The following is a 23,448-nucleotide window of genomic DNA, read 5'->3' on the forward strand; positions in this document are numbered from 1 at the left end:
GCAAGGAAACAAAACCCCATGCATATAGAATGGAGAAAAAAAAACCTTGGGAGAAACCAGACTCAGTTGGGGTCAGTTCTCCTCTGACCGGACGCCCAGCACTTAACCTCCAGTTCAATTTTAAACGCAGCTGTGTCAGATAGTGTAAATGACTTAGTGTGTGCGTGTGTGTGTGTGCATCAGGATCTGGTGATCTGTCGACGGGCGCATCTAGGTTTTCTGGTCTCTGATGAACATAATCTCTGGGTGCTGATCCACCATCTAGTCTGGATACAAACTGTGAAAACAGATTGAGAAAGAAACAGGACTAATATTAGCGTAGATGCCATTCTTTTTCACGATGTCACAAGTACATCGTATTTTAGGAGTAGTGTTCCCGGTTCCAGCAAATCTAAGTAATGCAGCCTAAAAATCCTTTAACGGATTTGAATAATAAAAGGTGTGTTGGTGTGTTATGTGTAGGCTAAGTTAAAAGATGTGTCTTTAATCTAGATTTAAACTGGCAGAGTGTGTCTGCTTCCCGAACAGAGTTAGGGAGATTGTTCCAGAGTTTAGGTGCTAGATAGGAAAATGATCTGCCGCCCGCAGTTGATTTTGATATTCTAGGTATTATCAAATGGCCAGAGTTTTGAGAACGCAGCGGACGTGCAGGACTATAATGTGATAAGAGCTCGCTCAAGTATTGAGGAGCTAAACCATTCAGGGCTTTATAGGTAATTAATAGGATTTTAAAATCTATTCGATGTTTGATAGGGAGCCAGTGCAGTGTTGACAGAACTGGGCTAATGTGATCATACTTCCTAGTTCTAGTAAGGACTCTGGCTGCTGCGTTTTGGACTAGCTGAAGTTTGTTTATTAAGCGTGCAGAACAACCACCCAATAAAGCATTGCAATAATCTAACCTTGAGGTCATAAACGCATGAATTAATATTTCTGCATTAGAGGTTGAAAGCATAGGTCGTAATTTAGATATATTTTTAAGATGGAAAAACGCAGTTTTACAGATGCTAGAAACATGATTTTCAAAGGAAAGATTGCGGTCAAACAGCACACCTAGGTTCCTAACTGATGATGAAGAATTAACAGAGCAGCCATCAAGTGATAGGCTGTGTTCTAGATTATTATATGTGGGGTTTTTAGGTCCAATTATTAGCACCTCTGTTTTTCAGAATTTAACATTAAGAAGTTACTCATCATCCAGCTTTTTATATCGACTATGCATTCTGTTAGATTCTCAATTTGGTGTGTATCACCAGGCTGCGCTGAAATATAGAGCTGAGTATCATCAGCATAGCAGTGAAAGCTAACACCATGACTCCTGATAATATCTCCCAGAGGTAACATGTAAAGGTTGAAAAGTAACGGTCCTAGCACTGAGCCTTGAGGAACTCCATATTTCACTTTTGATCGATATGATACCTCCTCATTTAATGCCACAAACTGATAGCGGTCAGATAGATATGATGTAAACCATGCTAAGGCGCTCCTCTAATGCCAACATAGTTTTCTAGTCTCTCCAAGAGAATGTTGTGATCGATAGTATCGAATGCTGCGCTAAGATCTAATAGCACTAATAACGAGATAAAACCACGATCAGATGATAGAAGCAGGTCATTAGTAACTCTAATGAGAGCAGTCTCAGTACTATGGTGCGGTCTAAAACCTGATTGGAAATCCTCACAGACACCATTTTTTCTAAAAAGGAATACAGTTGTGAGGATACTACCTTTTCTAGTATCTTTGACAGAAAGGGAGATTAGAGATTAGTCTGTAATTTACTAAGTCTTTGGGATCAAGATGTGGTTTCTTAATGAGAGGTTTAACTACAGCCAGTTTAAAGGTTTTGGGAACATATCCTAATGACAATGATGAATTAATAATGTTCAAAATAGGATCTATGACTTCTGGAAGCAGATCTTTTAATAGTTTAGATGGAATAGGGTCTAACATACATGTTGCTGGTTTAGATGATTTAACAAGTTTGTACAAGTCTTCTTCTCCTATAATAGAGAAAGAGTGTAATTTTTCCTTAGGGATCTAAAGCTCATTATCTGATGTGAAACTGTAGTTGACGGCTGCATAGTTACAATTTTATCTCTGATGGTATCAATCTTAGAAGTAAAGAAATTCATGAACTCATTGCAGCTATACTCTTGGGGCATATTAGCACCTGCTGATGCTTTATTTTTTGTTAATTTAGTCACTGTACTGAATAAATACCGGGGTTGTGTTTGTTTTCTTCTAAAAGGGATGAAAAATAATCAGATCTTGCTATTTTTAATGCTTTTCTGTATGACAGCATACTCTCCCGCCAGGCAATACGAAATACTTCTAATTTGGTTTTTCTCCACCTGCGCTCCATTTTCCGGCTGCTCTCTTTAGGTGCGTGTGTTGTCATTATACCATGGAGTCAGATTGTTTTCTTTTATCTTTTTAAGTGCAAAGGAGCAACTGTATCTAAAGTGCTAGAAAAAGAGAGTGCATAGTTTCTGTTACATCATCAAGTTTTTGCATCGTATTGGATGAACTAAGGAATTGAGATAAGTCAGGAAGGTTATTTAGAAAGCTTTCTTTTGTGGTGGAAGTGATGGTTCTACCATACTTGTAATAAGGTGCAGAGTTTACAGGTTTAACTATACAGAGTTCACACAAGACTAGATAGTGATCTGAAATGTCATCACTTTGCTGCAGTACTTCAACCATTTTAACATCTATTCCATGTGACAGTATTAGATCTAGAGTATGATTTTGACAATGAGTAGGTCCAGAGACGTGTTGTCTAACCCCAATGGAGTTTAAAATGTCTAAGAAAGCTGATCCTAATGAGTCTTTTCATTATCAACATGGATATTAAAATCGCCAACAATTAAGACTTTATCTGCGGCCAGTACTAACTCAGTTAGAAAATCAGCAAATTCTTTAATGAAATCTGTGCTGTGTCCTGGTGGCCTGTATACAGTAGCCAGTACAAACATGACAGAAGATTTATCACTAGCACATGATTCTGTAGATAATGTTATATGCAGCACCAAAACTTCAAATGAGTTATATTTAAAGCCTGCCCTCTGAGAAGTACTAAGAATATTGTTATAAATTGTAGCAACACCTCCCCCTCTACCTTTTAAACGTGGCTCATTTTTATAGAAATAATTTTGGGGGTAGATTCATTTAGAGTAATATATTCATCTGGTTTTAGCCAGGTTTCTGTCAAACAAAGCAAATCTAGCTTCTGATCATTGATCAAATCATATACATAAAGTGCTTTTGTGGAAAGTGATCTAATATTTAGCGAGCCAAGTTTTATCGTTTGCTTATTTGAATTATAGGTAGTTTTAATTTGTTGGACATTAATTAAATTATTGCTTTTGATTAGGTTTGGACGTTCTCTGCATATTCTAATTCGGGGAACAGACACAGTCTCTATAGTGTGATATCTAGGTGAAAGAGTCTCTATGTGCTGAGAATTAACTGCCTTCTGTGACGTGAGGCAGCTAGCAGACGGTCGGTTTAGCCGGTCTGTCTGCTTCCTGACCTGGGCACTAGTTGGTCATGTTGGAGCTATAAGACTATATGCCATATTTCTAGATAGAAGAGCGGCACCACCCCAAGAGGGGTGAAGACCATCTCTTTTCAACAGGTCAGGTCTGCCCCAGAAACTCATCCAATTGTCTATAAAGCCTATGTTGTTCTGCGGGCACCACTTAGACATCCAGCCATTGAGACCCAGCAATCTGCTGTGAATCTCATCACCCCGGTAAGCAGGGAGGGGACCAGAGCAGATTACATTGTCCGACATCGTGCTTGCAAATTCACACACCTCTTTAATATTATTTTTAGTGATCTCCGACTGGCGAAGTCGAACATCATTAGCGCCGGCGTGAATAACAATCTTACTTAAATTTACGTTTAGCATTAGCCAGCACTTTTAAATTTGACAAGATGTCAGACGCTCTGGCTCCCGGTAAGCATTGGACTGTGGTGGCTGGTGTCTCTATTTTCACGCCCGCACAATAGAATCGCCAATTACTAGGGCACTTTGATCAGGTTTCTCAGTGGGTGCGTCACTGAGTGGGGAGAACCTGTTTGATGTTCTGATCGGAACGGATGAGCGGTGTTTTGACCCGCGACTAGCCCGCCTCACGGTCACCCAATTGCCCTGCTGCACGGGCTCTGAAGCTGGAACCGAACAATGTACATGATTCACTGTACTAGTCGCATCCAAAGCAGTATCTACAGCCCTCGCATTCTTACTGTCCTCAATTAAAGTTTGATACGTGTCTCTAATTCTAAAACCTTCTCTGTCAGCCTAGCTATTTCCCTGCATTTATCACACGTGAATCCCTGATCGCTAACAGAGAAGGACAAGCTATACATGTGACAGACAGTGCAAGTGACGATGCAGGAGAAGCCATTTACTCACCGTAAGGGATTCACTTACCACTCTTGTTTTGATGAGCTTGTGAAAATGGAGCGAACGAGCGCGAGGAACAAATGAACAGGAGCGGGGAAAAAGCCCACAATCGGTAAAACGCGGGTGGGAGCGGAAGTGAATCGGCTAACGAGTACTAACTCACCGCCGAGTTTTAGATTAAAGCGAACGAACTAACAGCAGTCTAATTAGTTAGATTAATTTAATAGTATCAACGATATGTACACAGTTAAATTATATTTGATCGTTAGAGAAGAGGTGATAAATTGAAAAGCGAAGCTACACGCAGCTACAAACAAACCAACCTCTCAGCAGACAGGAGCAATCGAGCCTACCTTATATGTTCATCTTTATGTTCATAGTTTGAGCTGGTTTAAGCTGGTCCTCAGTTGGCCATAAGCTGGTTTAAGATGATCATAAGATGGTTATGAACTTTTCCTGTGCAGGGCTGCTTAGGTCTAGCACAGGAACAGCACATGACCAGCTTAAACCAGCCACCATGCCACACTTTCTTTTTCAAAAGTGATATCAGGGGAAAAAAAACATTTTCCAAAATGGTGCAGCGTATAAAATCTAAAGCGGGAGAGTGCAATGAACAGTGTGTAGTGTAAATGCTTATCGATTTGCCCCATTTTGGTTTTACAGTATTTGTGTTAAACAAGCTTCTAGAAATATTTGTTTGGGATACTGACAAGCCAGTCCCCTGGCAACCACTTTGTCTAAATATATTTCATTTGGTTTACTCTTACTTAAATATTGGATTTGGTTTACTTTCACATAAATACTTCTTTCATAAAAAATTCCCTAGGTCTGGATAATGGTGGCCTAAAGTATTAAAGAATCTCATTCATTAGTCCCAGATGTTAGATCGAGCCTCCAGACTTGATAACGCCAGATGGCCTATCCCCTTTGTCTGGTATGCAAACAACTAGATACCCTGTATACGCTGAAATTTCTGTCACCTTATATTATACTATAATATGCGTTCAAATACTACAAGGCATTAGAGGGCGCTTAGTGACTGTATGCCTCCTGTTGTTTGATTTTGGTGGTAAATCTTCATATGTGACTCTTTGACTTTATTGAATTTATTGAATAATCTTAGTATTGCTTGGACTTCGTCTGACCAGCACAATTCCAACAAGTAGTTTTATACAAACTGCTTCACAACAGCATCCCATAAACCTGGAAATTCCCATAAATATTTACATTTTAAAATATGTATCTGTCATTCATACAGACCAAAAATTCATGAAATTCACAATCATGAGATTAAACAATGAAAATGCATAAGCAAAGAAAATAATAACAAATGTACAATATAAAAAGCATCCACGATATAAAAATGATTACAAAAATGAGAAAAGATTATAAAGGTTTATCTTAATATAATAATAAATAGTTATATGATAATTATAAAAAAACTAAGAAATAAAAATGACAAATACAAATATGATTGCTCTTTTAATGCTACACACATTTTGCATTTGAAGATTCTTAGAGCCTTCACACAGGTTTTTAGCAGATGTTTAAAAGTGTTTTTTTCTAGTTGTGAAACATACATAAGAACATTACCCTACAATAATGTACTCTTCAAAAGAACAATTAAACAAAGGTTCCTACTTGAAGTAAAATTTTCTCAGGAATCTAGAATAGTCCACCCAAAAATGAAAATTAAATTAAAATGAAAATGACCTCATATTTTACTCACCACAAAGCCATACTAGGTGTATATGACTTTCTTCTTTTCAGATGTTTTTAAAAAAATGTATCCTTGCTCTTCCAAGCTCAGTAATGTTTGTGGATAGTGGCTATTATTTTAAAGCTCACTAAATCGGATATATCTGCAAGTACTCGGTGCTCAGTCAGTTATTTACATTATATTTGTAAAACTAGAAATATGCTGCAAAAACCCATCAAACTACTTCAGAGGATATGTGATAACCCCCAAAGCCGTATAGGTTAGTTTTACATCACAGTACTTGTGGATATATCTAATTTATGGGGCTTCAAAGTAATGGCCACTATCCATCCTCATTACCAAGCTTGGAAGAGCCAGGATACATTTTTAAGAAACATTTTTAAGTTCGTCTGAAAGATGAAAGTCATATACATCTAGGATGGCTTCGGGGGGAGTAAAATATGGGGTAATTTTCATTTTTGGCTGAACTGTTCCTTTAACTGATCCCATATAGCAACATAATATTTAGAATAGCATCTTTTACAGTGTATTGATTGCTTACAGTTTCAGAATGTTCACTAATACAAACTTGGCCACCCTTTGCTACTCAAAGATACAAGATCACAATTTATGTGATGTAAACATTCTCTGTGCATGCTTTTGGCTTTTGTCCATCACAAAGCTAGTTATGCCTCTTTGAAAAGAGTTGATTAAGTGAAACAGACTCACACTTGACGATTCTCATATAGTCAGAGATAGATTGGACATGCAGTACCACAAAAGTGTCACAAAAGCAATGGAGTCATTCGATTATATAGTCAGTGTGACAGTGCATCATGGTTTACTGCAGTTCTTATCCCTTCTAAGAAATGGGCTTTAAAGGATCTTGTGATCTTGCGAAAGCTAGTGAGGAGAAAATAAAACTGTTTTGCTCAAACAGTGATTAATCTTTTTATGCCTTTGAACAACCTCTAACTTGGCTGAGAAATTTGAAAATGCAAGATGGCAATGACATCTGCACACCTCCAGAGGGACTGAATATTCAAAAAATAAGAAAATACCAAGTTTATTAACTTGTTTTCAAATCACAGCCATGATTATTCTTGTACTTCCAATACTTACTATTTTATCTTGAAACTCTACAGGTTTGGTTTCTTGAAACTCAAATTTTTAAACACAATCTCACAACCAATTCGTAAGTATTTCACGAGGTGGCTAATTCATACCCATTTGTGTGATTTTTGTAGGATTTGTCTAAACCCCAGTGATTGGTAGGTTAAGTGTGTGTCAATCATACAGATTCATATGAATTGGCATGATTTAGTACGGCTCAGCGAAATGTGAGGTTGTGCGAATTTGTACAAATTAGCCACCTCGTAAAATATGTATAAATTGCAATGAGATTGGGCTGCAAATTTTTCCATCAGCACCACTGATGTTTACCCTTGTATGACTTCATGTACTGTCTCTGTATAATTTGCCTCTCTCTTCCATAACTGTATATGAATTTCTTTTGACGTTTAACACAGTAAGCGTGGTTCCACACCAACTAAATGTTTTCAGTGTAGCTGGGAGGCTCAATGCTTACACATTTAAAGGGTTAGTTCACCCGGAAATGAAATTGGGCTGTGATGTACTTATAAGCTCTATCATTGCAGTAGGTGGGTGGTTCCCTTTAACAATCTAAAACATGTTAAAGAAAGTGCACAAATGTAATAAAACGTCCCTGTGGCCCCTGTGCACTTTTGTAAATATCCATATTTTAAACATAATAAACACTTCTGTCTCACTACTGTAGCACTGAGAGACTCAAACAATTATTAGATTGACATTACAAACGTTATTGTGATTACGGTTCACTCAGACTGAGAACATCAGGTTTGGTTTATGAGCCAGGATGGGATGCCTGCTGATATGGGTTTCTTTCATATGCTTTGGTTTCCTCCAAATTCTAAAGACATACGTAAAAAACAGAGTAATTGAACATAAAATTGGCCAGATGTATGAATGTGTTGGTCCTGAGATTAATTATTAACAATAACAATAATAATAATAAAAACTGTAAATGTATCGTTACCATAGAAACTGTAAATGTATGAGCATGCAATGTGTACATAATTGCGTTGTGTAAGATTTGCCACTGCTTTCAGGTCAGGTTTAGCAAGTCAGTGAATTCACAAAATAAAATAAAATGAAATGAAATAAAATAAATCCTGTTATACCTTTACCTCAGTCTTCAGTGTCACATGATACCTAAGAAATCATTCCAATATGTTGATTTACTATCAGAGCTAACCACGTGAATCAATAAATACCTTACAGATCGTTTATTATATCATTTTGAAAATGCTTGTTTTGAGTGGAAACAGAAACGCTCTGATTTCCGTGCCAGTTTCTTAAAATGCAAATGAGGTTTAGTGAATAGATCTGTGCCATTACAGTTCGTATCTGCTAAAAACGTGCTTTGGTTCTGATTATCATGTTTATAGCACTGAAATCATGCATTTTAAATAATATTAGATTAAACATCTAATGTATGGGTTTCTGAATGGATACGTCCAAACAGAAAGTGTCACAGCATGTACTAAACTAAGTTCTCATTCACATATTAAGCATTTAATTTAAGTTAAAAACACACGAGTTACAAGAACAGTTAGTTATGTCTGTGAAGGTAAACAGCTGGGAAATTAGGTTTAAGATCTGTGTGGCAGCAGTAATATACAGTTTTGTTCTCTTGTCTCCTTAGAGCAGGGGTGTCCGGAGCCCTGCAGAGTTTAGATTCAACCCTGCTAAAACACATATACTATGCATGTCTGAAGTACTTGATTAGCTGGATCAGGTGTGTTTAATTAGGGTTGCATCTGAACTCTGCAGGGCTCCGGCCCTCCAGGAATTGAGTCTGACACCCCTGACTTAGAGGCTAGGACTCTAACTGTTAGTGTTCTGTGCTTGTCTGTGCACCCAAAGACAAAGCATATTTTGCTCAAACGTTCGCCATGGCATTAGAACTGGCAACCGTTGTCACTTGTGAAATCTAAATGATATTGAAGAAGGTGGAAAGTTACAGATTAAGGGGTAGTAATATTATGATATCCCTTTGCAACATCACAATGTGTTCGTTAAGGCTTGCAAAAAAAGGCTTACTAAAACAAAGGTACTGGGTTACTCTTTTTCACATTTCCTTGGTTAGTAGATGCACTGGGGACCTGATTATAGAACTTAAACCCTGAAAAAAGTCAGGTTTTCATGATATGTCACCTTTAGATATACTCTAAAAGTTATTTACCCCAAAAAAATGACTTAAGTAAATGTCACAAAGTAATGCAACTCATTACTACACACTTCTGTATTAAGGAAAATGGTTGCTTATAAAGAAACATTTTTGAGTAATTAAGATCATCTATACTGAAATTTGGCCAAAATAATAAGTGAATTTAAGCAGGTTTATCACACGCTTCCAGGGGAATAAACATTCTAAAAGAACTTGATTCACAAAGAAAGAATAAAAATGCCATTTCCAATCACAGATTTTAATGCACTCCCTATTTACATATCAAATCTACAAAATATGTGCATGTTAAAATATGCTTGGTTAACTCATTATTTCTGGCGCCATAGCCCTTTACACAATCCCAGGTTACTTACATCTCAGCATTACATTACACAAGTCAGCACAATGCAAAACAAAAAGTATACTGGCACTTCAAAAGTAGCTTAAACACTGTTAAAGCAGATCCAGTTGTTCACAGAGTACTGGTATGAACTGGGACTGAAGTACTGGATTCAATCATTTTCAGAACTTGAGGGTTTTATTCAGTTCCTCTTTTCCTGTTAGAGAATCAGTGGCAACACACACACACACACACACACACACTCTCTCTCTCCCTCTCTGCAGGCAGAAGATACAAAGCTGTACCAGGATCAGTTTTGCTGTAAATAATGACTGTGCACAGAACTGAGAGGAGATAACCAGTTACTAGTGGCACGGACATTCAGCAACCTGTCCAAAACTACAGCACCAATAGAAATAAACTTCATAACATAGACCACTTACAGTATTTGAGGTACAGTAGATGACACACAATCACAATTCGTCCAAAAAGTACTGCAATACATATCATATATTAAATAACAGAACAGATCAATTCATTTGTAGCATGTATAGTGGTAAATTACTTTTTTTGTTATCATTCAGTTGATCAATGATTTGAACTTGAGTTCTGATGTTCTGATGACTCCCTGGTTGTACTGTCCATTCCACTAACACATGATTCAAATATACAAACAAATATGATTCAATACATCTTATCAAGTGTGCAATCTGTGGTACTGCAAAACACATTTCTTGATAGCAATAAGAACAACAAGAACAACAGCAAAAAAACAGTGTTGGTCTTTCAGTGGAGCTTCAATGACTAAACAAATACCAGTGTCTCGGTGTGAATTCTGATTAGTATTGATAGAATGAATATTCAAATAATGTTGCTGATGAAAAAGGGGAAAAAAACTTCTTTTTACTTCCTTTGGCATTAATGGGGTAACCATTAAAGTTAATTAGCTTTCAATATTATTTTAGTATGTTGTGAAGGCTTTTTAAAGCCACAGGTTACAAACAAATACCTAAAAAAGTCCAAACTCCAGTCAGAAACCTTAATTACCTGGTTAATTACTAATATTTTTATATGTAAAGGAGAAATCTTCTGTTGTATGGGAACATAATTATCAGTAATACAATATAATAGAATGCTTTATTAACTATAATACTGATATACATTAAAAAAGAAATCTGTTGCAGACCGCCACTGACAATGCTAAGGGATTGCAGTTACTTTAAACTGACCTTTTAACATTGAAACATTAATTACAGAAAATAACACTATCTGTTTGCAAGATAGAAGTTAAACTAGCTGTTTCCTCGCTACTCTTAAATATCTTTAAAAGGTCCTTCACACATAATGAGCCATAACAGTGCTATCATGCTACCTCATTATCTTTAGTTGTTTATAAAAATATAGAACACTTACTAAAATGTTCTCATAAAATACTGGTATTTCTCTTTTTGCTCATGCAACCTCAGGCTCTGTGCTTTCAGGAAATATATTCATTCCTTCAACAACTGAAAATAATTTTACCTGGCACCTCGAAAAGCTGACAAGCCAGCAGGGGCTACTAAACCCAAGTTTTATTTTGAAATGAATACTTGTGCTATTGCTGACAACCCTCGAGGGCTGGCACAAAGCATGTAGCTGTAAAAAGCAACAACCTTTGACCCTCTCCTGCAAATTTACATTCACCGTTGCTTAAAAATTGGAATCTGCTGTTTTAGCTGCTTTTGACGACTTGGCATGGTTTAGGCACTAACACAAACTGCAAAACTGCAAGAGGACTCAATAAGGTACTTAGCATTTGTTTCTCATTTACGACCTTTACAACTGTTAAATTATGTCGCCCACACACGAACACACACTCTTGGGCTTCATGGATGTGGGGGTAACTTGACATCCAAGAGACCGTAAGCAAAAATGTTCCAGAAGATTCCACAGAGGATAAAGAGTGTGTAGACACTGAAGAAGATCCAGAACAAGGACTGTTCCTGCAAACGCTGTTCATAGTTCTGAAGAACCACAACGCCGAGGGTGAGGCCCACTGCCACACCCCCCAGATGAGCCACAAAGCTGGGATTAGGGCATGGTGGGAAGGCTGGGGGATAGAATCGAAGCCAGACGGCACGACCGAACTCCACACTCACTGTAGATGCAGAAAGTCATGTGATGCATATATTAAACATTTCATTTCAAAAAGACAGTAAATCTTAAATACACAAAACTTAAAATCTTCATGTTTTGCTTTTGTATATATATTTTTATGTTTCTTAGACACCAGGAGCATGTAGCATTCCGCTCATGAAAACTGTTTGGAAAAAAATGACTTAATGCAGTTTCATTGATTAGAACAATTCTGTAGCCTATATATCCTCCCAGTTCTGGAGGAAATGGACTATTATTATGCATATGTTCCATGATGATTATGATTATCCCATCAGTGTATTTAAGCCCTCAGTTCATTTTTTTTAAAGGGTAATGAAATAAGAAGGCACAAATAAATATCCAATAAACTAAAAAATCTCTAAAATCAGCTGATAACCAATATGGCATCGATATATTGTCAGTCCCCCAGAATATTATGGTCATTCAATATTTCCAAGCATAAACTAAAGACTATTTTAGCATGCTTAACATAAAAACAGTTTACATACTGCACACCAGAGCCATTGCCATGCGAAAGAGCTTGAACTGACACTTCATCCCTGACCAGTTCTGTAAACGGATGGAGACAAACATCAAATTAGGAGAAATAGCAATACAATTGGTAGTTAACTGAATACTGAAGTATTTTTTCTTTGTAAGACTATTCTGTTGTTGTTCCAGGGAATTGGTTTTATTGCTCCATTGTATCAAGGTTGCTTAAATTGAGATGTATATTTGTTCTGGCATTTTCAGTGATCATGTGACTATCACAGCTGGCAAAGGGAGCAGCATTAGCACCTGTGATTCATTAGCTACTTCATGGTTAGTCTGTATATGTATTATAAATAATCTGATTCGACCTAACGAGAGTTCAGTTTTTGTTGTAGAAAGTCTGTGTAATCTGAGTCCATACCATGTATATCACTGCTGACACTAAAAGTTCTATCTGAAATGCTGAGCAAGTACAGGAGGGTTCATGATCTGACTCGAGAGACTGTGGACAAACCCAGTGTTAATATTTAATGACTCTGACCAGGTCAGTACAAAACACCTCCATTCACTTAAAGGGAAGGTCAAAGCTTAGGGCAATAGCACATACGATTGATTGATCAATGACAGAGAAAGAGGAGATACAAAGTAGACAATAAATATGTATATATAGGTTATACAATATACTGTAAACAAGTACAAAGAGAAAAAAACTAAAATGTGTTTCTGGTTCTAAACGTGTTAGATCCCACTGAAAAAGTATAAAGTCTTAATGCAGAGATAAAACAAACATCATATCATATGCATAGCTAAAAGGCGAACCTTACAATCTTTCAGCTATTTGATAATCTATATCTGAAATAGATATAGATATAAGGTGGAAAAAGAGGCAGAACTCAGACAGTTTTAATAGCTTGAGTTTGAGTCATATTTTGTGACAAGAGACATCAGGCTGAACTTCACACTTATCATTTATCCTGAAAGCCTGAGTCAAGGGCATCCTGATATTTTTTGAAAGAGGTTTTAAACAGGAGTTGAATTAGGATTGAAGTCTATATACTACACACTTAATGTCACCATTGCGGTTAATGGATTTTTTGATATCTCTAAGCATTATCCAAAACGGATGCTGAACAATATATAATAATATTTTCACAACTGGTCAAACTGCCATATTAAAAATATATAGTAATTTCTTTATTACCATGACAACATTGGCGAGGTGGGCGGAGACGAGGGCGTAGACTCCGCCCGATGAACCGACCACAGGTGCTGTCATGTCCGTCACTGACACAGCCAATGAACCTGCAGGATGGCGATGCAGACAAACATGTTCAGGCATCAGCAGTATTTTCACTACTGTTAACCGCTGACCGAATATTATAGTATTCTAATGACGGCAACTGAAATTTAAGAGTTAGAAAATGGAAAGTGTATTCTGCAAAATTGCTATAAAATTGGGGTGTTTAAAATGAAATCACAACAAACTGAAACTTGATTTGCTGTATGAAGACATCCATAAAAAGATTTTATTTATAACAAATGTAGACTTCGTGATAGCTTCCTGCTAATTCTCATGACAAATCTGCGAGATTATCAAAATGCGTCAGGAAATCGTTTTACAGTATTTTCAAACGTGACTCAAAATTTACATGGATTATATTTTTTAAAATATGTATTCTCACTTTTTATTTAATATGTACAACTATTAATTAAAAAACGCAGGTTACACAGTGCACCATATGTTTACTCTGCCGCATAATTCAAGGTAAACACACAATGCAAAAAACAAGAAAGTTCTGTATCTGTATCCATTTTGATCATCAGCGCAGATCTGTAGGTGGACATGAAAACAAGCACGCAACCTCTAAATACTATATCAAGTTTCTCTGGGCAGAAAATGGCAGTGCCTTGTAAAAATGAAATCATGTACATCGATATTCAAACAGTGAATACACATATTGTGATCAGACCTAAACATCATTTTCGATTAGCATATTCATTTATTTATTTCTTTTTAGTATTCTTTATACTTGGTTCGCTTGGTTCAGTCTTTTCTATTTGTAAAAGAGAGGAGGTTTCAATATAACAATATCCATCCTTTAATTTATCAAGGTTTTTGCTAAAATTACATGCAATTTAGATCAGACCAGGTCCTCTGGCTATGCAATTCACAAAGAGTTTTGACAAAGTATTGGAGTAGTTAAAATTTTTAAACTTGCATAACCAATCCAGTTTATATCTGCTTTATTTAGCATTTCACATTCTAACTTGCGCCTTTTCCAAAATATTCCAAAAATGTATGACTAATTTCCCAGTTCTGGGTCTGGGCTGCAGTAAAGTAAGGGTTGGGGTTAACCCCCCTTACGACATCTGCTGCTGATTCACCAGGAGTACACACACACACACACACACACACACACACACACACACACACACACTGATATTAGCTGCTAATGTCATCAGGGAGAATGAAATGACATTTCCACTTCAAATCAAACCTCACAGCTGATGGAAAATGCAACTACCCCACTCCTTTCCTCTCTTTTTTGCTCTGCATCATTCTCACTTTCTCATTCTCATGCCTCTTCATCTCTGTTTTTCTTGCATTCTCCAGTTTGTTTTTCTCGTTGTTGTTGTTTTAACCTCTCTCTTCCTCTCAGCAGGGGATGCAGACTGTTGTGTGAGGTTTTCTAATGTTGGAAAAGCTCAGAGTGTTTGTAGCGTTTAATCAGCTTTTCATTTGTTAATCTTCACAAGTCTGAAAGCACATGGCTGGACATGGAAATAATTATATAATCATTATGTTATACCAACATGTTTGCTTCCATCCAGATGACTCATTTGAATAATTTCCAAGATTTTGACGTAATTTTACAATTTTTCTGAATTTTAACTTCAATGGCATAACATTATAGTGGTTGGGACCACATCAAGTGACAAATGACACATTTTACCAATTGATGACTATTTGTGCAGTTAAATATGTGTGGAAAAGGTTTGCACATGCGTCACGTAATCTAACATCCCAACTAATAGATACATTAACAGCAATTTGTATGAGGCCAAATGAATAGAACAACAATAAAGATAAATGTAGCCTCAATAAACTAGTCATAAGTGTCATGTCATGATCAAAAGAGCTGCCTTAACCCTTGAATGAAGGCTGTTGAGTATAAGGAGTCTGAAAAGGGATGATGGGTATTTCTCAAAGGGAAGAGAGAGAAGGTGTCCTTCCTAGACCAGTCCTACTGATGCTTCAAGACAAAGTCCTGTTAAGCACCAAATGCTAGAATGAGATGGTCTAATAAATGTGCATGGTCATATATATTTCTGCCTGCCTTGTAAAAGAACGAAAATACTATTCAAAATATAATTAGAAGAAATGCAGTTTATCATTTGATTAATTTACAACATCAATCAATCAATCAATCAATCATTTTTATTTAATAGCGCTTTTAACAACACAGGTTGCATCAAAGCACTGTACAGTATCATGTAGAAATGCATCCCAATAAAGGCCAAATAAAGGACATGAAATGCAGGATCCTTAAAATCGATCATTTGGCAATGTGCTCGCTCATTGGAGAAGCACACTTATAGCCGTTAGATGCCCAAACAAAAAGATGAATTGGGATAATAACAGCATTCATTCTTCAGTTAAAATGTAAAAAATGATATAACATGTTTTGGAGGTTTGAACGCATTCAAGGTCCAAAAACATTTTTTTCATCATATGATGTCATGAGCTCATACAAAATGAAAAAATGGTCTTGTTTAAGGACCCCGTCTCTCTAAAGCTGCTAACGGTGCATGTTGGAAATTATACTACATCTGAATGCTAGCTCAGCAGACTTCCTTTAGCAGTTGTATACACATTAATATAAACAGTATTAAAATCTTCTTCCACACTGTATCACTACTCAAAGTAGTACGAATAGCAGACGGCCTGCGTTAATCAGCACAATAGAAGACGATAATTTGAGTTAGCAGAAGGCGACAGCTTTGCGCTCTGTGCACTCATATAAAACAAACTACATGTTTCGAATACTCGGCAGAAAATATGTAAATAAATGATTTATCATATATACAGATTGTGACCCGGAGGTGCAAGATACAAATAAAGTGGCTACCGCTTTATCCTTAGTGAATTTTTGCAAATTCCATGTTGTACTCGGCAAGATTTGAAATGCAGTCGTCAGTAAAATGACAGGGTTGAAGTAATACTGCTGTGGTTTTACTGTAAAAAAATCATTGTAATCACTGACAGGTCACATTTTCATCCTATGGGAGTACATGCAAAGTGATTTTTACTCACGCAGGACAGCATCTTCTAGATATAATGACAAACAGGAAAAAACAGCTACAGCTTTTGAGGGCAGGTCAAGGCACACATTGTTCATAAGCAGCCAAAAGAAAAATATAAGTATTATGCAAATGTGTAACCTATGTAACCTATCCTATTTAACCTAGTTTGTTTCAGAATCACCGATGATATGTTTCAGACAGTTCGGTATTGGTGATTTGTTGTATTGGCAATAACTCCAATTGTTGTGCACTTTGCTCTTTAAAATTTTGCAGAGCTTTTACATTCACAAACAGCTGTATTACACACTACATGAAAAGTAATATACTTGAAAAAGCATAAGAGCACTTGAAGGAGATTGCACTAAAAAACACCCTCGTCACAAAAAGAGCACCTAAAATACATGCTGAGTTTGACTCACCTGCCAGGACGCCACACACATACACCAGGCCGATTCTCAAAGCTCCGTGGACCATCTCTAACGGCACACCCACCAAAAGTTGCATGGCCATGTTTAGACCCAGGTGCTCAATTCTGAAACATATAAATCAGCATTAGCACAATTACAGATGTGCCTGAGATAGGGATTGATATTTTTCCCAGATTACATTGGATCAGAGTGTCTGTATTTTTAATCATTTTCAGAAGTAGCTAGATTTTACAATTTGGTGCACTCTCATAAAAACCTCTTATGTGCTGTATGTATCTATGCATGTGCACTCAGTATATGCGGATAACATCTTCACTCAAATCTGTTTATAAAAAAATTCTATTTTTTCAGAAGACTCGGATTAAATTGTTCTATACATTTTGATTACTTTTACAGTATCTTCAAGTATTTTTTGAAGGTTGCATATACTCCCTTGAAGATTCTCTAATTGATCACAGATCAAAAGAGCAAAAATTAATATGATTACTGTGCCACCATCTGCTCTTATCAACCTCCAGATGACCGTGGTGAACTCAAAGTCAAAATGATGCTATTAAGTTTAATTAGCAGAGAACAGTGCATCACTTTTCTTTCTTTATAAGCTGTTCTTTCAATAAACTTTAATTTATGGAAGAACCGAAAATGTTGTTGATAATCATAAACATACAATTTTCAAATAGTTGTCAGAAAAGAGTAATGTGTCAGAGGTGAGACCTTGCAGTGGGTGGCCTCTGAAACACAAGCGACCTGATTTCTCCATTTCCATCCCTATTTCAACTTTGTTTAGTCCAGTTTTTTTCACTTCACCAACTGCTCTATTTCTTTGACTTTCACTACCGCACATGGAAAACTGTTACACTCAAAGTCCTTCACATCTACAACGGCATAGTGACATATCTGGGTGACAGAGAAACTCTTAACAGGTAATGTTCAAATTCACAACTACAGTAATGTCACATACTTGGCTCTCCTCAACATCGCCAAACTTATCCGATAGAAGCCCAGTGGGGCAAAATCTGGACCCAGATGTAAAATAATAAGAAGCAGGACAAGGTCAGAATAATTATCCTCATGGAACAAGGACCTGAAATTCACTAAGCTTCAGATAACTGGGGCATATAACGTAAGTCATAAGATCATACAGAGCTAAAAGAAAGAATCACTCACAAACAGCTTATTCAGGATGCTGATAAAGACATCAGCCCGACAAAAGACACAAAGAAAGGAAGCCGAAGAGCCTTTAATAAAATATCTGAACTGAACGTGAACATCTCTGAATAAATTAGCCAATCTTCAGTACAAGCACTGTCCATCTTCAACAACAAAAGACAGTTCATGTCCACAGAAAGAGGGTATAAATGTAATTGAATTACATATCAGGACAATCTGCATGAATGATTTTGAATTATGAATAGCTAGGGGTCTGAAACCGATCTCTGCTTCAACAAAACCCACACTTTCTAGGATAAAAGATACGAAAAGATTAAAAAAAAAAAATTGAAATATGTATCCGATAAAGCAAGAACACATTTCGACATTTTTCAAGTCTACATACAGTGACATACAAATGATACTGTATGTATATACTGTATTTATTAAAGACGTGTGACAAATTACTGTGCTGTGGTTTGGTAGCTGAAAAAGTAAGTTTTTGTATTAACATCCTGTTTATTGAACTGATTGCAATCATATATCACCACATGAGATCAGAGCAACAAAGCTCTTGCATAAGTATATTAAATATATATTTTTTTATAAGGAATAGCATTAGGATTGTCCCAGCAATCTTTCGTGTGGTGAGATATATTTAAGAATCTCAACATTTTCAAGGACAGGATAATACCAAAAACAACGCACGTACAATAAGTACCTGTTTTGACCTTTAAAATGGCCTTTAGCTATCAGATTACAAGCAGAATCACGCAAAGGGCAAAATAAAAAGCTTATTGGACAATGCACATGCAAAATTACTGTGTTTGTTCCAAACTAAATTATGTTGCGATACAACTGCTGATCATCCGAGATGATATCATGTGGTGTTTAATGCTGCAACGCTGTGACACCATCTCAGAATGAGTCATGTCCAACCCACTGCTGCTGATGAAACCAACTTAGAGAGTGACTTTTGAAAAGCTGTGTGAAAGAGTCTGTGTGTTTTCCTATTGGAATTCTGTTGGTGCAGCAGACAGAGAGGATCACTAGCTTGGGTTAATGGGAAGATTACTCTGTAGATGAGTGTAATATAAAACATTAAACCCCACAGATCACAGCACATCAGACACATCACAGGGGCTCAAGCCATCTATCAACCTGGGACAGAGGCTTCAAATCCTTCATGTCAGAAAAAAGCTTTTTGAAAAGTTGTTTAATAGCATTTTGTGTGCCTGAAAATGCTGAATTGAGGGTGTAAGCATTTTGAAATGGCAGAAAAGAAACAGCTAATCAAAGCAGTATCTAAAAATGGCATGAATTACCAGCAGAGAGACACATTTAGAGATACAAATAAGTCTTTCAATTACAACAAAGAAAAGGGGAAAGCATCATGAAATCCTGATACGTGCATCAGATTCAGATTTGTCGGTTGTCAACTATTCCTATGACTGCTGAACTATAACACAAACGATCAATCTCGTATCACGTAGAGATCTCATCTTTTCATTCCAATTTTTACAGTATCTCAAAAGCATGATCTAGAAAATGTAGTAAGTAGTTATCATGTTTAACTGTGGGTGAAAGAAAAACTGTGGGCATCCTGATTACACTGTATGAGCTAGTTAGTACAAAAACATCTTAATTCTCATATAGAAATTTATATTGAATTATTGTTGCCATGATGATTGATTTTGAAGCTAATCTCCATTTAACATTAAAAGCAATTTGAAATCAAATAAATATTTTATGTTCCTGTAACAGGATAATTATATTAACATAATAAGTTGTGTAATATAACTACTGAGCTACTCACCCTGCGTGCATGAAGATGTAACTAAGGTAGCGCCAGGCCTGAGCTCTGAGCTGTGGGTGGTATGGTAATGGGCCCTTCAGGAAGTACGGTGATGAGACTTGCAGAACCCAGCGGTTGAGTTGGAATCCATAATACATAAAGACAACAACCTGAGGACAATGTGCAAAATAAGAGCCTGTTACTAATGTAAAACTTCAGAAAACAGTGAGGAAGCATTTTGAGGGCACTCTTCACATAATGGCTGTTCTAAAAGTGTTTGCAATATTGTTGAAAACAGTCCCTTATGTTCACCTTTATCAAGTCAAGTCACCTTTATTTATATAGTGTTTTTAAAAACAGAGATTATGACAAAGCACTTAAAGGAATAATTCACCCCCAAAATGTTGATTCTGTCATCATTTACTCACCCTCAAGTAGGTCCAAAATGAACGAATTTCTTTATTCTGCCGAACACAAAGGAAGATGTTTTGAAAAAAGGTTTGTAAGCAGGCTGTTTTGGGTCACCATTGACTTCCATAGTAAGAAACAAAATACTATGGAAGTCAATGGTGACCCAAAATGTTTTCCAAAATACCTTCCCTGGTGTTTGGCAGAACAAAGAAATTCATACAGTTGAGGGTGATGATGACAGAATTTTCATTTTTGGATGAGCTATTCCTTGAACAGTCTCAAAATAGGAGAACAGAGTGTCAGTAATGTAAAATGACAAGATTAAACTTTACTTTAACTTTTCAGTTAAAGGCATTTTATTACAGAAAATAGAGACATTGTCCTGCTCAGTTCAGTTTAAGCAGTATGTGCGTAATGAAATCGATGATAATTGCTGGAAATTAAGTGTCCTCAACTAAGTAAGCCAGAGACGATAGCGGCAAGGAACCAAAACTCCACTGGGGACAGAATGGAGAAAAACCTCGGGAGAAATGCTCAACAAGGCTACATGTATTTGATCATAAATACAGCCACAACTGTAATGTATGTGAAATATAAAAAACATAAACAATTAAAAACCTTTTTCTACTTTAATATTATATAAAATTGTAATTCTGCTACATGATTCCAGTTTGCTGTTTTGTATATTATGTATTATATGTATCTTACAAACTTACTAAAATCTGATTCATATTATCTCGTATTAAAAAGAGGGGCCTGGTATAAAAACTTGCATATCAGTTGCATTTCTGCAGGAACTGGAGGAAGACTTTTAATCAGTGACTCTCTAATTCATTATTTGTTTGTTCATTTTAAAGGAGAGTTAAAGCACAGGGATCTGACTACTGTTCTCTCTATGACTCTCTAGTAATCTATTCTGATCAGAAGTAATGTTACAAAAACAGTAGACGATATATTTATTCTTTCTTATAACTTTCAGCAGTAAAGTTTATTCTTACCTCCGTTATAGTGATGGCCAGCATAAGCCATGGTGGTGGACAGTAGGTGTAACTGTCAAAGTACCACTTGCGGTCCACCTCTCTTGGCAAAGTCTCATAGGCAACGTGACGCACGAGTCTCCGAGACAGACCCAAGCCCACTTCTTCTCTCAGCGCGGAATTCCTGAGCTGCCGACTGCCCTGCAGGATTGCTCGGCGGAAACTGTTTGAGCGCTTATTGCTCATCTGAAAAAAAAACCATGACACAAACAGAACAGTCACGTTCATTGGCACCTGTAAATATGCAAATGATCATGTATCAGTAACAAAGTCAATGGAGTTTTTATATACAGAAAATGTATTTATTTATTGTAGCATTTACTGTAACATCTAATGATCTTTATGGATGATTTTTCTCATTTTCTCAATCAGAAAAAAAACGTTTTTTTTGCGGGAAATATCCGTGGTGTTATTGGCATATGAGCTGTCTTTCTGTCTTTGACAGCGCGCCCCGTGTCCCCCCTTTCTCCGCCACAGACAGAATGCCACTGTTGTCACTTAGCAACCGATTAAAGATTCCACACTCATCTCAAGTCTCAGAGCAGCTGTGTAACAAACAGTGTGTAGGTTATTGCACGAGTGTGTGTTTGTGCGTACGAGACAATGCTGTTCAAACAAGCTTTTCACTGCTAAGGCAAAAAGCCCTCCTCAAAAACCTGGAATGTTCTTTTATCTCACGCCAGGCTCCTGACCAGGAATACAGGTCATGCATTATGTAAGTTGTGGAAGAGGCCCTGAAGAAGGATGAAGAAATTCAGTTGGGAAGCCCCTAAAGATACTGCTTTTGCCATCAGATTGGGATCAAATGAAATAGTTTAAAAATGACTTTCCTACAAAGCTTACAGCAAAGCTTTAAATAACTGTTTATTCTATTAAATACAGGCAAGAAGCCAACTTTGTGAAAAACTAAAGCCAGAAAATAATGACAACAGCCCCCCATTTGGATAAGAGCTAAGATTAAATGAGATTCTGTAGAGGAATATGAGCACACAAACATATGCATGCTGTTTCTACTTATGTTACACCAGTACCTGTTTGCTTTGATGTAGATATACACATGACAAAATACGTACATACGCTGGCTGGCTTGCTTTGATATAGATTACAATCGAAAAATTAAGGACTGATATATTTTTCTTTTTTATAATACTTTAATTCAGCTAGGATTCATTAAACGGATCAAAAGTGACTGTCAAGGCTTTCAGGTACATTGTGTTCTTCTGAAATTTTCAGTTCATCAAAACGCATCATGGTTTCCTCAAATGCAAGCGGCACAATTATTTTCAGGTATAATAATAAGAAATGTTACTCAAGCACCAAATCGGCATATTAGAAAGAAAAGGGTGTGTTGTTGTTGCCTAGTCTATATTCTTAACAATAACCTAATGAAAACGGTCAGACTTTTTTGTTAACGAGTACTTGATAAACTCACTGAACATGGAAACATAACTGTATATTTATCATAATGTAAAAGAAAATGGTTTTGACTTGTGCTGCTTACTTCAGCCTCACAAACAACCACTGTTAATTTCCTCCTACTGTACCACATCAGCTTTAATGAAAGATCTCGCATTAACAGTTATAGTCTGCACGCCAAAACTCTTTATATACACTTGATACTCACTTTACACATTCCCCACAAAAAACAAACCGGCATTAAGTGCTCCCTGTGATGCACTTTTCTGTGGCATAATGATTTGTTGAAGATTTTTGTATTGGCTGTTTCCGTGGAAACCACACAAGGAAAAGTCAAACAATATGGTATTTAGAGAGTACACACAAATCATGTTCTCTACTGTTGGGGAAGCATGGCACAGTCAGCTGAAATAATGCAAGACTGAAGAAAATTTAGTAATATGACATAATGGAGTGGTGCTGCCACACTTTAATTGCTTTCCATCACAGTAAACATAACGGTGAATCACTGTTATTAATGCATGTATGTAGAATTTCCCATCCCTCCCAGTCCCAGTC

General features: G+C 36.7%; 1 protein-coding gene across 5 annotated transcripts in view; it reads right to left on the minus strand.

The window, feature by feature from the left end:
* Window positions 1–9,619: 9,619 nt before the first annotated feature.
* rhbdl3 (rhomboid, veinlet-like 3 (Drosophila)) overlaps window positions 9,620–23,448 on the minus strand; it is a 35,521-nt gene continuing 21,692 nt past the window's right edge. For all 5 annotated transcript variants that reach the window (XM_043242579.1, XM_043242580.1, XM_043242584.1 and 2 more), the window contains 6 exons: window positions 21,436–21,660; window positions 20,048–20,196; window positions 17,074–17,186; window positions 13,551–13,651; window positions 12,367–12,427; window positions 9,620–11,858 (listed from right to left, as the gene is read on the minus strand). In XM_043242579.1, coding sequence (XP_043098514.1) covers window positions 11,587–11,858; window positions 12,367–12,427; window positions 13,551–13,651; window positions 17,074–17,186; window positions 20,048–20,196; window positions 21,436–21,660 — 921 coding nt within the window. In that variant the 3' untranslated portion in view covers window positions 9,620–11,586. The remainder of the gene's footprint in view (window positions 11,859–12,366; window positions 12,428–13,550; window positions 13,652–17,073; window positions 17,187–20,047; window positions 20,197–21,435; window positions 21,661–23,448) is intronic.

The sequence above is a fragment of the Puntigrus tetrazona genome, chromosome 6, assembly GCF_018831695.1.
Source record: "Puntigrus tetrazona isolate hp1 chromosome 6, ASM1883169v1, whole genome shotgun sequence".
NCBI lineage: Eukaryota > Metazoa > Chordata > Actinopteri > Cypriniformes > Cyprinidae > Puntigrus > Puntigrus tetrazona.